The 18,277-nt window shown below is 45.0% G+C and overlaps 1 protein-coding gene across 1 annotated transcript in view; it reads right to left on the bottom strand.

Annotated features, from left to right (window-relative positions):
• The window catches only part of LOC119382356 (fat-like cadherin-related tumor suppressor homolog), a 912,235-nt gene that overhangs the window by 382,914 nt on the left and 511,044 nt on the right, over positions 1 to 18,277 (bottom strand). Inside the window, 1 exon segment of the mRNA XM_049412132.1 lies at positions 16,494 to 16,733. Coding sequence (XP_049268089.1) covers positions 16,494 to 16,733 — 240 coding nt within the window.

Raw genomic sequence — 18,277 nt, 5'->3', positions numbered from 1 at the left:
TATAAACAAACAAGATGGTGCGACGCTTGCCGGCGGCGGCTTGCCGAAGAGTTGTAGAGGGTTCAGATGCTGATGTCCTTAAAAATAGAATTAAAACTTACACTACATGGTGTGTAATGCTACACCGAACAAAAATATATCGTTAAAATTTATAAATGAGCTTATTAAGACGATTTTGTTCGCGCGGTTTTTTTCGTAGCAGTAGCTATCTAGGAGCGAGAGCACTCCATCGAGCCCAAATGGTCATTGCCGAACTCCCTTCTCCAAAAGCTCCATTTAACTTCCTTGGTGAAATGGAGACCGTATGGCACGAACCACATCTCCCTCGACGAAAAGGCGAAGAAGTTAAACGGAGTTCCTGGGTGCCCGTGTGACTGGGGTCAACACGAGTTATGCAAAAAGTCACCATCATATGATGACGTCCCCCTGTGATGTTATCATGACGTCACAGATCACCAAAATTCAAGACATCAACATGCCATCACAGCTTGATCACAGGTGGGCCGATCCCAGAGGCATGTGAGGTGCAGAAAGTTTGCAATGCCTGAAATCCCCAAGGCAGTACAAAACCACACTAGGTGCAGAAAGCTTCGGAAGGTGAATACTAAGGGACAGTCTAAGTTTTAAAGATACAAAGGCACACACATCACTCTTTCTGTTACTAATTTTCCAACAGTGCATTGATACACATGATGACTGGAGTACTATAGGGAAGACGGTTCCAATCCATAAATTAGGTAATAGGGCTTTTTTCCAACAACTACCGTCCAATATCTTTAACCAGTATTTCACGTAAAATTCTAGAGCACAATCTTTACTCTGAAATTTCCAATTTTCTAGACTCAAGCTTGTTTTTTTTTTCTCACGTACAATAAAGCTTCCGAAGAAAACTCTCTTGTGAAACAGCTAATTACATTTACCCACAAGCTTCAACTAATCCTTGACTGCATTTTCTTAAATTTTTCGAAGGCATTTGACAAAATTTGCCACCCAGCCGTATCTCTCAAAACTAGGCGGCAACTTAATCTTAGTCCGAAAATGGTTGCAGCCCTTCCTCTGTCCCTGATCTCAAATAGCAACTTGTACCGATCGTGCTTCACCTAGCAGCTCAGTCCATTCTGGAGGTTCGACCATTTTCTTTTCTTGATCCACATGAGTGATCGACTGTTGTGCTCTGTGAAATCAGTACGAACAGGACGTCCCCAAGTTGCAAACTGAATTTAACACTATTTTTGACTGCTCCACAAATGACTAATGACATTATACAGCAATAAATGCAAAGTCTTACGTGTATCCCGCACTGCATCTTGTCTACAGGTATATTAACTTAAAACACCATCCTTGAGTCATCAACATCTTATTAGTACCGCTACTCTTGGAGTATACCTCACATCATATCTAACTTGGTCCCTTCGTATTAACCATATAATAAACGATTGCTCAGAGACCTGCGACCCAATTTTTTCCTCTGCATGCGAATCACTAAAAGAGAAAGGTGCAGTAAACTTGAGTACGGCTCCTCAGTATGAGACCTGAGCTCTGTCAAACTAATTATTGCCCTCGAACTTGTCCCGAATAATTCTGCTCTACTAATTTTCCACAACTAAAATGGAACTGTTAGTAAGTCTCCCGTCACTTCCTTCTTGCCTTTTTCACAAAATTTACTTCCGTTCACAGCCACATGCATAACAAACTAATCCCTAACACCCCTATTATTCTGTTCACTGTGACCTCGCTCACAAGTTGGAATTATTTTCTTCTCATACTGATTACTGTTATCATGGTTTCATTCAGCATGCATCCCGGGATTAGAAGTGCTTTTCTGAAGCATCGCCGGCATTCAAGACCCCCGACTTTTTAAATCATGCAGTGTAATTAGGAGCCTCCCAACTTGTTTCTTGCTTCTTTTTACTCCTGTTATTAAATGCAAACCAATGGCACTTTGTTTTTATCTACGTATCTATCCATCTGTATAGCCGCCTACGTCTTGTGGTTGCCTTCTAAACCTGACACATACCAAAAATTTGCATGGGAGGGCATTAGTGTATGACGACACGATGAACAAGTCATTACATGAATAGCGTGAGATACTGTCGTGTGAGATACTTAGCACATAGCCAGATACCCATGAAATGTGAGCATGAGCCGTGATTGTATCAAACAGACTTTCAAATATTGTTACGCGATTGCCTTAAGGAGCTTGTGTCGCAGAAAATGCGGGGCAAAACCGGCAGCGTTGTCAGAGAGGAAAATAATCAGAGAGGCGGAAATATTGCAAATTGCGGTTACAGCCAGAATCGCATTCTGCGTGGCAGTCATCTATTCTACCACAGGGTGACGCCAGTGCTCGAAACAGCTTACGAGAACCCTACAATGGCATCAACTGTGGTTTGCTATCGGCTTTTGTAATAATGTAATAAACATTACATATTAGCTCCTATGTTAGAACCCTATTTACATTGTATGACAAATGCAGCAATGTTTCTTATGTTGATTGCTAGAATGGTTACTTGCTAAGCTTCGTTTTATTTTTGCTTTGTTATCCAACTTTCTCGTTCATACAGTTTTACTATTCCCATGCTCAAGTGTACATATTCTAACCACTTCCTGTATGGGCCTGTACAAAGGCCTACAGTATTGTTAAAATAAATAAATAAATAATAAATGTCACGCCAAGCTACAGTCAACCATCGCTCAACCGGGCGGAATATGGTGAAAACCGTTTATACGATATGCACATCATGCACAGTAGCGTGCAGTTCATTTCGATAAAACTGACACCCCTAAAGAATTCCTCGCTAGGGCCTGCCCACAATATACCCATAACTGCTCAAAATGCACAAAGTCAGTCTAAGTTGTCAGTGACTCAAATCACAAAAAAAAAAAGAGAGAGAGAGAAAAGCAGTAGAGGCTACTATTCTCGCAGGACAATTGACTACCAGAATGAGTGCGATATGCTGAATTTCTTAATTTACTGTATTGCTGATTGCCTTGAAAGCAGCAATAATGAAAGTGAAATGACAGGCAGTATGCTTCAATGCCTTGCACTTGTGAAACCTGCCATAGAAAACTGGCCATTTCGCAATGCACATAAGGCCTTGCCAGTGACGAAATTAGAGAGAAATTGAAATGTAAACCTTGTTTAATTATTCTTTGGCCATGCTCATGTAAACACTCATAAAAATAAGTCAACTGCCGATTTTCCAAACAGACTATTTTTCGGACATGCTTGAAAATTCGGACGCTTTCACAAGGCACTGTCACAAGCCCCATAGGTGTCTATGTATAAGAACATCTGAAATTTTGAACACCGAAACACTTCAGTGCCGAATTTCCTTACTTCTTGCCCAAACTGCAGATCCGAAATGGCATTAACTGAGGCTCTCACCTCTGCTGCATCTGTCATCACGTAGGTTTGAGCAGCGCTTTCGTGAGTCCATCTGTTTGAGGCCGTAGCCAAGTCCTAAAGACAGCTTTGCCACAATGCCAAAGTGTTATAGGGTGAAGGTAATAAATAAAATCTGAGGGGCCACTATCACGGCGCAGTACGGCAATCATCTATACGGATAAGCACGAAAAAATGTATGGAGGTGTGACGGCAGCAGGCGGCCAACGAGCCTGCGCGACTTAACACTTTCGTGACCACACCTATTCCCATCGATAGTATGTTTATGGATGACTTCAAGTTCAAGTTTTGGCACTCTCTGAGCGGTTCTGGACAGCTAACACAATACAAAGGGTAAAATAACATGTCTTTTATCAGTTTTGTTTGCGAGTTTCTTTTTCCACCGCGGGGAGATTGTTAAAGCTTGTTTGCAGTCGGGTAGGTGAGCACTCATTGTTTCAGACTTCGCGTCAACGTCACTCGTGGGTGCTCCACAGAAACGGCGAATTGCGACGGATTTCGATTAATCTGAGCGGAAATCTCTGGATGATAGTAGCAGCACAGACACGGAAGACGACTTCGATTCTTCAGGCTTCAGTGCGGACGGCGAAAGTGCGTCAAACCTCCCCGGAACATCAGCAGCTATCCGCCGGTAACTTTCGTCTTCTCCTCGGGTCGTTTTATCGCTGTCGCGCGTCGATGTAAACGTATCCGGTGCGTACTAAAAATAACAGCTCTTATCTGCAAGGTGTGAACTTCATTCGGGCGGGAGCATTTGGCACTGGCTGTAGAAAGAGCGCAGTTCTCTCCGCGAAGACGGCGCAGAGTGCACTTTGACCCAACGCTCCGGTGTGCTGTGCAGCGGCGTCTTTGCGTTGTTTTTCACAGCAGAAGTCGTCAGAGAGAGATGCAACCACACAGATAAGTATGCGTGGATGCATACTTTCGAAAAGCCAACATACAGTGAAAGGGACGGATCCATGGAGGGAGGTTACTGAAGAGAAGATGAGCAAGTTCGCCACACTCCATGTGTACATGGCAATCGTTTAAGTCCCGCGCTTGGATTGGTGTTGGTGTTGACAACACATATTTCCAGGCCTTCGTCCACCGTCAGTGATGCCACGGAAAAGGTTCAAGGCTTCATGAGTGTCTCTGATCTGAAGAAGACGACCATCGCATCCCACGAGAAGCTTCACCACGTATCTTCTCTATTGCAACATATGAACGATTCTTCTATGCTATTTTTTAACCCCGTCGGAACCTTTCAGTGGATGAGAAAATGGTGAAATGTGAAGGTCGGTATGGTATTCGGCAGTATATGAGGGAGAAAAAGGCCAAATGAGGGTACAATTATGGATTTTTGCAGATTTAGAACAGGCTACACTGTTCATTTCAACGAATACACAGGAAAATTGAAAAATACCAGAGCTGCAAACTATGCTAGGGAAGTTGAACAGAAAAAAAATTTTTTTTCCGGAATTTTTTTTTTTCTGTGCAGCCAGCCTTTGTTTCACCGCGTCGAGAAACTGCATCGCGCGGTGGCATGATATGCACTAGTGCCTATATTCTTGTTTTTACGTAAATATTCTTTGTACTTACAGAGTTTATATTTCCATTATTGTTCTACGAGGGCTTTGCGTTGAAAACGTATATTTCAATTTTTTTTAATTAGGGGTGTGCGAATACTCGAATATACGAATATGAATCAAATTTCAACTTGTCGAATAGTTCGATTCGCGAATCGAATACGAAGTATTCGGTTACTCGAATATTCGATATATTCGGCGAGTCTGTTTGGTTGGCGGGTGAAACACATACAATACTTTGAGACTGCACAGTCTGTCCAAAACTACACAAAGTTTGAATGTCACGAACCTGAGAGCACGCAGATTGAATTGTGGTCGTGACACAGCCGAGCCGTGAAACTCAACTAAGACAGAGCCTTTTCTTTGTGCCGCTCGCACAGGCTGCACTATGTCTCACTTCCTACACATGCAACAGTTGTATATACACTTGGGAGGAATCGCAGACTGCAATTCGCGAGCACAAAACGAAAGCACGCCATTATGAACCGCAAAACCACGCACCACGACCGCAACAGAGAACATTACTGGCGTGCAGCACTGGTTGCGTCGCATCGCTACACTGTAGCGTCCATGGTAGCGTCGATGCACGGCTGATGATGATGATGTAGTAGTGGCCTGCCCCTTTGCAAAGGGGGAACACGCTCAGTGCCGTGGCCTCAAAAAGAAAAAAGAAAAAAAATGGAATCAATAAAACCCGCACGCGACAAAGGCAGGAGACACGCACACAACAGCCTAGGTCCCAAGTTCGGCGTACAGTTGTCCACCACTCAGCTGGCTGGGCGGCACTCGCGCTACCTCTCGGTGGCAGAGCCACCCAACTTCTCTTCTACTTTTGCAAATGGGATAGAGGTGGCGCTTGTTTAACTTCTCCGTTGACTCGTCGAAGCTTTTCTCGTGAACATATTCATAGTCAGTGGTGGTTAGTTAACGCGTCTGTAACCACGCTTCGTGCGCTTTTTAACTTTTTCATTTTTAAATTTAATTTCATTGTTTAGTCCTCTAGGCCAGGGCATAGGTTGATGCCCACCCGTTACAAAGGGTGGGGCCACAAATCCAATCCAATCCAACCGCTGGCTCCGCGACGTTTGGCCGTTTGCGTCATTTCTCCGGGAAATCCAAAACCACCAAGTCCCTCTAAATCGGAAACCACGCCGACGTGTCCTGCTACCGAATTGTATCTGCGCGAGCTGCCTGAAAACGTCGTCCGACGGTCCTGCTGGTTGGGTGCGACATGAGTGAATGAACGAAAAGTGCCATTTGGAAACATTTCATAAAGAACTCGGCTTAAGAGGCAACGTGCAAAAGCTCTGACATGAAACTTCGCACGCCATCGAGTACGGCGACGCCACTTGCGAATCATCTCAAGAACAAGCATTTTTCTTTACACAGTGTGTTCATGAGAGACAGCGGAAAGCAAGGACGACCCAACGGAGCACAGCCGCTCATCAAAAATGCATTAAAGTCGGGCAAGGACCTGTCGCAGCGCGAGAGAACGCCTATAACCACAAGGATTGCCCGAATGCTGGCGCTCGACCTCCAGCCTTACAGCTGTGTCGAAAATCGGGGTTTCAAAGAGCTGATAAACCACATGGAGCCTTTGTACAAGATACCCAGCCGCACTACATTTTCAAGGACAATCATCCCGGAGTTGTACAAAGACACATTCATGGCTGTGAAGGAGAGAATGCACGCGGACTTTCAGGAAGGCGTAGAGTCGATCTCGTTGACAAATGACATGTGGACGTCGAGGTATAACCAGAGTTATATCAGCCTCACCTGCCACTATTTAACCTCCAACTTCGAGATGAGAAGCTTTGCGTTGGAAAATCGGAGTGTGACCGAGAGCCACACTGCTTGCAACATCCTGGAGCACCTGCAAGCAATGATGGATAACTGGGAGCTGCCACTGCAGAAAGTGCCAGTCTATCCCTAGCAAAAATACCAATAGGATTTTCTATTGGTCCAATAGAAAATCGCTATTGGTTCTATATGACATCTATTGGAGCTGTATTGGTTGTATAAGACTTCTATTGGTACCAATAGATACCAATAGCCATCACCTATTGGTGTCTTATTGGACCAATAGAAGTTGTATTGGTCAAATAGGTGCTGCCTATTGGTGTCTTATTGGACCAATAGAAGTTGTATTGGTCAAATAGGGGCTGCCTTTTGGTGTCTTATTGGACCAATAGAAGTTGTATTGGTCAAATAAGTACTTCTATTGGTTTCTTAATGTACTAACAGACGATGTATAAGGCCAACAGGAGTTTTATTGTTCAAACAGCTACCGCCTATTGGTAGCTGTTCATAATATCTTATGACTGATTGAGCGCGTCGGACCCGACCGCGATCAAATTTCTTGATCATGATTGGCTATTATACGCAAGCTGCAGACGGGATCATTTCACTTTTAATAAGCCTGATCCCGATTGAGCTTAATCGTGCACCGTGAGACACCGTGTGCAGTTAGCAACTCGCGCGACTAAAAGAGTTATAAAAAGGCTGCGTGTCGACCACGGCGGTACGGTGTCTCCGTACCTGCCGTGCGTACGACCTCCTCTATAAGAGGAGGTCGTGAGTAAAACACGCTAAAGAAGAACTTGCGAAGGAATCGACAACACAGACACCACAGAATAATAATAAAGAAACCGCCATGAGATCACAACCGGCATAGAACCAGCCAGGTGACAAAAAAAAAAAAAAGTGAGACGGTGCGCGGCGTGGCGACGCTGCATGTGTGAACATTTTTTTTACATGTTCCTTGGTAAGCAGGCTAAGCCATGTGCTAAGCTTTAAGAGAAGCTTTGGATAATATGTAAAGTTTATAACTATTATGCTAAGCAATATAAGTAGTGCTGTAAAGATACAGGAGAAAGAATTGTGGATCTGCAAACGCGACCGACCGTGCGTTTGGCGCGCCATCCGCGCTCGGCCGATACGAAGGACAGCCCAGCCTGCGGCCAAGCTAAGCCAGAACGTTCTGTTGGCTGTCGCCTGCCTTAGCGCGCGCTTTGTGTGATCTCGATGCTCACGTAAGCCTGCTTACACGGTGTTTGCTTTAGTGTGCTTCCGCGACGATAACGTGAAGACTGTGTTCAGCGTGCACCAGATGGAGACGTTCTGAGCCATAAATGTCTTGGATTTCGACCGGATTTCGACTCTACAAAGTGGCACCAAGAATAATGGCAAGACGAGCAACAAGGTTATACTTCAAGGCCCATGTGCTCCGATTGTTTTGGTGAGTTGAGTGGGCATGGTATTTAACTCCTATTTAGTATTTATTTGATATCACCTTTCTTTTTGTATCCAAACTTGGGACGAAGCCGAAAGGTCGGGATAACAAGTCCCTCGTCCTTTGTCTCCGGTATTTGATGACAGCGAGACCAGCGACGCCTCGATTGCAAGTGTACACGCTCTAATAGAAGTTGAATGATTGAGCGCATATATTATTGCAGTTTGTTTTTGTGTTTGTCAGTATGCACAAAAAACGTAGCATAGATTAGAGGTAAAGGACAGGCGCTCATGAATGTAGTTGGAGTCTCGCAAGCCCTTTGTAAGTATTTACAACGTGCATGTTGAGCCGAAAACGCGTTTATCGCCTCATAGTAAAACGCTCTAGTCGATGCGGTTTGTGTGTTGTAGTGCGCGCCAATCGGCTTATCATACTTGTTCGACATAATGTCACAAGAACCACATGAAGGCCACATGATAATTCATTATACAAAATGTCCATAGCATATGTACTACACTGGTGCGATTTATTAATGTTGTTGGCTTAATTGCATAAGCACGTAACATGCAGCACGTGTGTTATATCCAACTCATTGTAGCCTGACTGCTGTGTTGGGCTTGCAATGATATGGAATCTAGGCTGCCTTTACTACAGTCTTACATATTACTGTTGCCTCATCGTGAATCTACCCTAGCTTAATTTATTTCATGCCATCTTTAGTTGAGATTTAGTGGCATGCTCTAGGTATGATAAGTCGCACCACCATCGTGAAAAAGAGCACGTCACAGATAGTAAGTGATTATTGAGTTTGCTGTAATTTAAGGACGAGTTTGCAGTTCATTCTTGGGTACAGCTCAAAAAACACAGAACGCAAGCGTGTAAACGGGATAAGGCGCTGCTTAATTAAAAAAAAAAAAATTGCCCCTTTCTTTTCCAGTGATGCTACCGCTGCGCCAATTGCGCCAGACTGCGCCAAAGTGCCCTGGCTGCTACAACCTGCTACATTTCCTCAAAATTTGGCGATTCTGCGCCAAGCCTGCGCCAAAGGGGTGTACTCTGACTTTCAGAAATGAAACTAACTACATGAGGTTCCCCCATTGAGAGCGACATCGCGCTGTACGCGGACGTTCTCCATGAGAGTGATGAAAATGGAGACAGTTGAAATACAGTATAACCTCGTTACAACGGATCTGTTTACAACAGACATTCGGGTATTACATACCAATTTGCGGCATTATGCCGACCTCCGTATTAGTTCCATTGATTGATCTTTGTTTACAACGGATTCTGGTACAACGGACATTCGGATATAATTGACTAAAATTTCAGGCCAGCAAGGTGGTCAGGACTCCTTTAGAGCGAACTTTTCTACCACGGTCATTAACTTCCGACTTCAAACATCGCTTAGCATACTTTCGGGACGGGAGCAGCGCACCGCGGATATCGACGTACCGATTTAAGAACGAAGGGCGCGCCGATCCCCGGTCTGTCAATGATCAGCTATGCCTAGCTGTAGCGACAAAAAAACGGCGCGCAGCGTGCTTGGTGTTGCGTTTGGGACGCTGACACGCGAAATTGCGAGCCGCTGCCACCGCTTCTCCGCGCGGTCGCTGCGCGGCGAGCTTGGCCGGGGGTTCCGCTGCCGATGCGCAAAATGCCCATCCGCGGTTCTGAGGAGCCAGCGGGCAGTACGATTCGTTGCTTGAGACGAAGGACATTACGGCTTCTTCGCTTTCGCATGTCCGCTAGCGCGATGTTCTTGCCCGCAAAGTTCAGATTTGGCTCGTACATCGGCACCGTGAACGGAGTTAGGCCTAACCACGACATCTAGTATAAAGCTCGGTTGCGATGTGCGTGGCCGCAGTGCCCGATGTTTCAAAGTACGTCATGCTCGATTGCGAGTACAAGGAGTTGTCCCGCGGTGGTCTTCGTCATAAGCTTCGAAGTGCTGATAAGAAGAACCTCGAACAGCGTCCAACGAGTCAACGCTATTAGTAGTCGCACGTCTGCGATGTTCGCGACGAGTGCGGCGCGCTATCGTAATCTGATGATTGAGCTTCCGCTTGCAGCTGCCCAACTAAAGCGTTCCAAATTATCGTCGACCCGTTAACACAGAACGAGTGCGAGCGCGTCACTAAGTAGCGCAATTTTCGACAGCCACGACCTCGTGACGCACAAGCAGCAGACGACGATCCCGAAGCGAGCATTAACACGTTTTGGCTGCTTCTGCGGTAATATCGCAGAAGCAGCCAAAACGTGTTTTTCGTACGCTTGTTACTGAATGGAGGAGCCAGCTGAAACGGAGAACTTGAACGCGGAGAAATGCTCTTTACGACGAGCCCAAAATGGTGGCGCCCAGTTGCGCCGTTGCCGAGCTATAATTTTGAAAAACGCTTTTTTTTATATTTACGCAATTTTCGCCAAGTCGGCAGACGCAAAACAAATTTTTTATAGCACTTCTACGTAGTTTTCATTGAATATATTTTGGAATCAGATAGAAATGGGCTACAGAAACTGAAAATGCGATTTTCCGAAAATCGCATTTTTTTTTTTTTGGTCCCCCGTTAAAAATAACACCATGTTTGTCACTCGTAATTCTCTCCGGTTATAACAGACCCATTCAGTGTTTACATGAAAGTCAGTTGTAACAGTACTTGGATTTTACATACTCCCTTTACAACTGACCAAAATCCTCTTCACTATGAAGGTCTGTTGTAATGAGGTTATACTGTATCAATATGGTGTTGTCAAGCGGACGAAGGAACTGCGTTTTGTGTTTTTTTTTTTTTTTGTAATCAAAGCATCAACTGTAGGCAACATGGCGTAGCAGCAGTCAAGCGACATGCAGCCATGAAACGGCACATTGATGCTACCAGTCGTCATTGAGACGCTTCAGGTGGGCTGCAGCGGCCGAAAACGATCCAGCCGACTTTGGAATTCGGCAGTCCATGGAACGTTTTGCAGTGTGACCGCGTGACAAACGCAGAAACTCTGTTTGTGCTTGGCATGACTCTCAAGGGCATCCCATACTCGTGGGCCGACACAGCAACTGCCTTGTTTCCCAAGTTATTTGTAGATTCCGAAACAGCGAAGCAGTTTAGTTGTAAGAGGTTCAAGGCATTCTACATAGTTAGTGATGGCCTCGGGCCGTATTTCAAGAAACTTGTGCTTGACGAGCTGAACAAGCCGGATGTGGTTTTTTCTGTTAGCATTGACGAGACCCCTCTTCCTGAACAGAGGTGCCAACAACTTGATGTTGTAGTTAGGCATTTCTCCAACAAAAGCAGCGAGTTGTGGAACACCTATAGTCTTTCCGGCTGGGCTCTGCGACTTCGGAAATTTTGGCTAGTGAAGTGCGGAGAGCAATGATGGACCTGCCGCAGAAAAATGTCATTTGCTTTTCTATGGATGGCCCTAATGCAGTGAAAAGCTTCAGAAAAAAGATGCAGGAAGCATACCCTGACATCATAGATGTAGGAGAGTGCTGCTTGCACAAAGTGCACAACTCATTTGCCCGCGGCTTGAGTGCTGTTGGCTCGGATGTCGACGCTGCTGTGGTCGATGTTTATTACTTTTTTAAGAATTCTTCGGCTCAGAATGAATTGTTGAAGGCAGAGCACCTGCTTTAAAAGCTAGTTTTGCTGCTCCAAAACGCAATTTTGCCTGCTCCAAAAGCTGCTCCAAAAGCTGCTCCAAAGTGGCCTAAGCCAGTAGCATCACTGCTTTTCCTTCCTTTTTTGCCGCAAAATTTTGCCGATATACTGTTTTCTTTCACGCAATAAGCCACAGTTGGGTGTGTAATATTTCACTCAGTTTTTTGCTATAGTTCAGCTCCTGCAACATTGTGAACATGTGCAGCGAATGAAGGTCTAGATAATTTCTCACTGTGCCGCCTACTTTCTATACATTGCTTCAAAGGTATAAACTTTAATTAAATATGTGTTACTGTTTTCTGATTTCATGGCTCTGTTTATTTTCAGAATCTTTCAGGCACTTCGATCCTCGAGTGCGGATGAGGCAGTCCAGAAGAAATTGACACAAGACATAGTTGCCTTGGCAAAATAGTCGCCCGCAAGATCGCCAACATCATCAAGGGCCAGAAGAAGCACTTGTAGTTTTGATTATGAGAATATATTTGAACATATGCCTCATTCATCCACTGTGGTTATCATTGCAGGGGCGCTGCAACATTGTGGGCCTTCTGCATGAAAACTGACACCAACGACGCATTTATGCAAGACCATTTGTGATGGGCTAATGAATGGCAAATAGACAGATACAAAACTAATACATTACCAATAGGCTAATATAGTTCAAATATGCAAATACAAAACATATAGACCTATACAGAACCAATAGACCTATAAGAACCAATAGACCTATAAGAACCAATAGACGTATAGGAACCAATAGACCTATAAGAACCAATAGACCAATAGGAACCAATAGACCTATAAGAACCAATAGACCAATAGGTGTTTCATAAACCAATAGGCTATTGGTTTTTCTATTGGGAATTTTTGCTAGGGATGTGGTGACGGACAATGCACGAAACTTTCGCGCGGCCCTTAGGGGTATTTCTTGCGTCCTAATGCAGTGTATGGGCCATACACTGCAACTAGCTATAAGATGCCAAGTAAGAAACAGCAGGAGTGCCTGCCATTCTCAAGAAGTGTCGCGCGATTGTTGGCCATTACAAACACAGCGCCCAAGCTGCGGCAAGACTGAAGGACTGCCAGCGACGAATGGAGCTCTCAGTTCTGGAACTTATTCAAGACGTGGAAACAAGGTGGAATAGTGAGCACGATATGCTCTCTTGTCTTGTGCAGCTGAAGGAAGCCATCTGTTTGGAGCTGGCCACCTCTGAGACAACTGTGCCCAACCTGGCACGACAGGAGTGGAAAGCTGTGGCTGGACTAGTCAAAGCTCTTGAATCAATTGCATCGGCGACCAAAGGTCTTAGTGGCCACAAATATGCAACTTTGTCGTCAGTGGTACCGTTTTTGTGTGGAAATGGAACACAGATGGTTCTGAAAGACTGTATTGCAGCCGATGATGACACCTCAGAGTTTGCTAGAAATTTGCTGAAAAGCATGAGGACAAGGTTTGCAGGGCAGGACGAGCAAAAGGAATATGTGCTGGCAACCGCCTGTGACCCAAGGTTTAAGAACCTCTTCTGTACTGAAACATTCCAGGAAACAAGGCTCTTGGAGCTTGCAAGAACTGAGTTGCAGCTCCCTCCAGAAGAAGAATCAAGTGACTGTGTCGAAGCATCGACATCTACAGCTCACAAGGAGCGTGTCAGCGGTATCTGGGACAGCATTGAGAAGCTGGCGGCGTCATCAGAAAGAAGACACTGCACCGAAACAGCCAACATCAAGGAGTTTAAGCGGTACCTTTGAGAGCCCACTTGCAGCAAGGACCAAGACCCTCTAGCATGGTGGAAAGACACAGGCACGCAGCACTTCCCAGAATTGTGCAAGATGGGCACGAAATACATGGGCATTCCCGCAACAAGTGTACCAAGTGAAAAGTTGTTTTCAACGGCTGGTAACATTGTTACGGCCTGGAGGGAGAAGTTGACCTCAGATCACGTACAACAGCTGCTTTTTTTGCATGAGAATTTGTAAACATTTGTGCTTCTTCTAAATAAACTTGATATTCGATATTCAATTTGATATTCGGCTTTTTTTTCTTAATTCAATTCGGTATTCGATTCGAGACTTACTATTCGGTATTCGCACACCCCAATATTTAATGTTTACCCTTTGCAGAGTAGCATTCATGCTTTAATGAATCTTTTTTTCTTTTTGATGCATTTTTCTTTGTTTGATAATTTTTTTATTATGTTCAAAATAAATCCGTTGTTTGGAATGAATACTGTTGGAAAGACCAATTCTTCCTCTATCATTTGATACACTACACTTAGCATCAATTATTTTCTGTGGCAGGAAAAAAATATTTCCTGGGCTAGCCAAAAACAACCGATTTTTCCGCGGTCACGAAAGTGTTAATCACTGACAATTCTAACAACAAGCATCTTCAGCTAACTGGTCGGTATGTGTGTGGCCTAGCGCAGTTGTACTGCACGCATTTAATAGGCAATAACCCAAATGCGCCGCGCAGCGCTTTGTGCGAGACCGCTAAGTGCGCCACGCATACGCATTGCCTTCATGAACAAAAGCAGCTCGCTACTGCTGCACCGAGCGGAGTTGGCATGCCATAACAAATGCATTCACGGCAAATGTGTGCTTGTGACACAGCAAGCGCCCCGGCTGCGCGACCTTTGTAGGCAATGTGCAGCACACTACTAGGAACAATCGGCTTCACGCAACAGCAAGTGCAGCGTGTCGGCAGAGATTTTCGTGCAGTAGTGCATCGGGGAAAGCCAGAGAAGTCCGCCAAAACCTTTGTGTTGCGCGTTTCCAAACGCTCCGTGAGAGAGCGCCATAATTTATTTCGCGCTTTGCTGGCATTGGGCGCACTTTTCTCACGAGACTAAATTTGCTACTGGCGGTTGGGACATAACTGAGCGGGGCTCACGGCAGGTACCGAAGTGTTCACAAGAGCCTGGGCACGCACTGAAATGCCTGATAAGTATACTGGCAGGTATTGAAGCCATTGCGACGTGGCTGTGGTGATTGACCACTTGAGCGGAATAAAAAGAATTCATTTTTCGGACGATTCAGTGGTCCCTAAAGAGTAAAAAAATTGGACGCTGACTGTAGCACATAAACAAAGGAGTAACATACGAGTGCTGCTAATGCACATGCATGTTACTTTGTGTTCGTCCATTGTTTATTAACTGTTTTCATGACAGACTAGCCCGCCTTTGGGAAACAATAATCAGAATCAAACTTGTTTAGGCTCTTGTGCCCTGGATATTGATAGCCAAAGAAAAAAATTTGTGCGATCATTCTGCAAGTAAGTACAGTATGTTGTTTAATCACCAGGTGATTCAAACTCAACTGTTTACCATGCATGTGCTTGGACATAGTGAACTATAGGACAGCAAGCGTGTGTCTCTTTCCTTCTTACCGAATTGAGCAGAGCCAGAAGTGGGAACTCACAATCAATGTGTGCACACACTTATACCCTTTCTCCAATAAGGTGGCAAAAGAATTACCTGACAATGCAGACTGCACAGACTGAGAGCCAATATCACAGGGCTGTTTGGCTCATAGTCTTAAATACTGGATAGCGTAGATTCGACAAGTTCGCAGCAAAGAAAAACAGTTCTTGGAAAGATGGCTGTAACAATAAGTGTCGTAACGAATAAAAATTCTGCTTATTTTCTGAGAAAGAAAAGGCTTTCTCAGACATGACTCAAAGTGCATTCCTCGACTATCTTTGATGCACTGAACCAAACAAAATGGCATAGTACATAAAGGTGTAGCAACCACTGGCATCCCATTCGTTGCATGAGAAGCCTTATTGGGACACTGAAGGCAAATATTAAGTCGACGTTGATTGTTGAAATAGCGGTCCAGAAACCTCGTAGTGCTACTTTTGTGCCGAGGAAGTGCTTATTTTGAAATAAAATTACGTTTTAGTGGTCCGCATCGCGTTAGTGCATTACAAAACACCCGCCTGAAATCAGTCTTTCACACGTCACTGCTGCCGTGCCAAACGTTGCCCGCCTTTACTGCGTGGCAACGTGTCCTGGCGGCGTGCGCCATTCGGGCATCCGGCAACATCACATGCATGCGGCATTTTGTCGAACTTTCTGTCAGAGCAACTTTCACGAGCGCGCAAAATACACGCGGCAGTACGCGATACCGAAACTACCACTGAGACGCAACCGCATGAGCGAAGCAGGGCGTAGGGCGAAGCGCAGTTCGGCGAAAACGGAACTTTTGAACCATGTGCGTCGTTCCCCATGGCAACACCAAAGAGGTTCTTTTTTCCATGAATCAAACAGAAACTAACAAACAGCATTTTATTATGTCTCTTGATGCACGGAAATTTCTTTTTTATTGCTGCTAGTTTGATTACTAGTGATTAATTGTAGGCAGACTCTCATACGTCATTGGGATCATTTGAAAATTTGCCGCTCGTGGTGCTCATCGTGTGATACATTTAGCTTAATTTCTCGGTAAGTAGGGCACTGCTGTTGATAATATTGCCGTTTTAGACGTCATACATTGAGCTTTCACTCTGACATAAATTGTTATTTGCCTTAGTGTCCCTTTAAGCAGAGTCAGGGTGTACAGCTGTGTCATGGACGGTGGCATGCACATGAGTGTGGCCCAGCGAGGAGACTGCAACAAACACCCATTGCATGACTGACCCAAGTCGCGGTCCAAGGCGTGCACGTGGGCGACTAGGCGGCCGGCCGGCGTGTCCTCAGGCAAGGCCAGCTCGTAGGCCTTCTGGCGAAACACTGGCGGGTTGTCGTTCACGTCGCTCAGCAACACCTCAATGCTGCTGTTGCACTGCCACTCCCAGCGAGCCACATCGCGAACGTGGGCAACAAGGAAGTAGTGTGGCCGCTGTTCCCGGTCCAGCGGTCGTGATGTGTGCAGCACACCTGCATTTACACTTCTTTCACTCAAAGCTCCTCGATAAGCTCATGAGCAGACACAAAACACCCAGCAGCTACATCGATATGCTACTGTACAGAAAACATACACCTTGGTTATTTCAATGTAAGTGCTAATCGCATGTATCAACCCTGTCAACACTTTCTTTTTTTCCCGGTGTCAGTGACTGGCTTTTACAATTCAAGATGCACATGATCATGGTAGTCCAAAAAGATTTTAAAAATCTGTGCTTGTACTTCTCGATCAAGAGTAATTAGTGACCGTATCAATTTATCAACTAATTATTATAATATTTCAAAAATTTGTTGTTATTTTCGTAGTTAAAAAATTATTTTGATGGGATAGCATAATACCCAACAGCCAAAATTCAGATTTTTGACACGAACTAAAATAAATGCCCTACTTCTGCACGGTGAAAGAAGAAGCTGCCTCAGGGCCTCAACAGCGTGACCCTTTGTGTAATTTCTTGGTTCACACATGACCTCACTTTGTTGTGTGTACCAGGTTGGCATCATATGTAGAGCAGATGCTAAATATGAGCTCTTGAACAAGAACAATGCTTTATCTTTACCAGGTGCTTGCTGACTGAGCTACAAAATTTATTATTCCAATAGGAATCATTGGCACTGAAAGGATTAGTGGTTTTGAATCACATGTATTACAATGGCTTCTAACAGTGAAGCTGCTTAACGTACAATTTTTCCCAGGACGGTCAGCATAACGATGCAGCTCCTAGCATAGAGAGGCCACCGAAAAGATGAAGAAGCTGTCTAAAACTACCCTGAACGTCCCACGTATTATGCACCCCAAATATGAAGAAGCTCTCTATACTACCCTTAAAGGCCAACTCCGGCGATTTTTTGGCCATGTCAAAGTAATGGTGCTTTTATGTTCCTGAGACGCTCCTGTTACGGGCCCGATAGCAGAAATACTCGGCAAATTGGAGAATAATTTTAAATAAGCAAAAAAGCGCAACACCGAAACCCAACCGAGTGTACTGTCTACGTATAACGTAGACGTTGTTACGCACAAACCGAAAGTCGTGCAAGGCATGCCAGTCACGCCGGCGTGGAGTATAAAAACTGTGACAGCCGGGACGAGCAGGAGCACAGCGGAGAGGTGAGCACGCCGCGCATCAGCTGTAATGTCTGCGACTGACAGTGCCGCGTCTGATACTGACAGTGTCTCGGCCAGCACAGCAGACGCTCGCTGTAGCGGCCGAAGTTAGCGGTGCCCTCGGCTGCATCACTTCCGCCGCCTTCCCAATACTGACGTCACAGACGTAATGTTGCAATAATTGTGGGAAGCCAGGAGGGCGTTTGCAGACAATCTTTAAAATTCATTTGCAAACAATCTGCGCATGTCTCAAGCCTGTAATTTGGCATAAATGACGGAAACGTGCAAAGGAACGTACCCAGCGAATTTCATTGAGATCCATCGACCTCGAAAAATCGCCGGAGTTGGCCTTTAACGTCCCACGTATCGCGCACCCTAAAAATGAAGAAGCTGTCCATACTACCCTGAACGTCCC

This window comes from Rhipicephalus sanguineus, chromosome 2 (genome assembly GCF_013339695.2).
Source record: "Rhipicephalus sanguineus isolate Rsan-2018 chromosome 2, BIME_Rsan_1.4, whole genome shotgun sequence".
Classification (NCBI taxonomy): Eukaryota; Metazoa; Arthropoda; class Arachnida; order Ixodida; family Ixodidae; genus Rhipicephalus; species Rhipicephalus sanguineus.
Note: the sequence above shows the minus strand (reverse complement) of the source record. Positions and strands in the feature narration are given on the sequence as shown.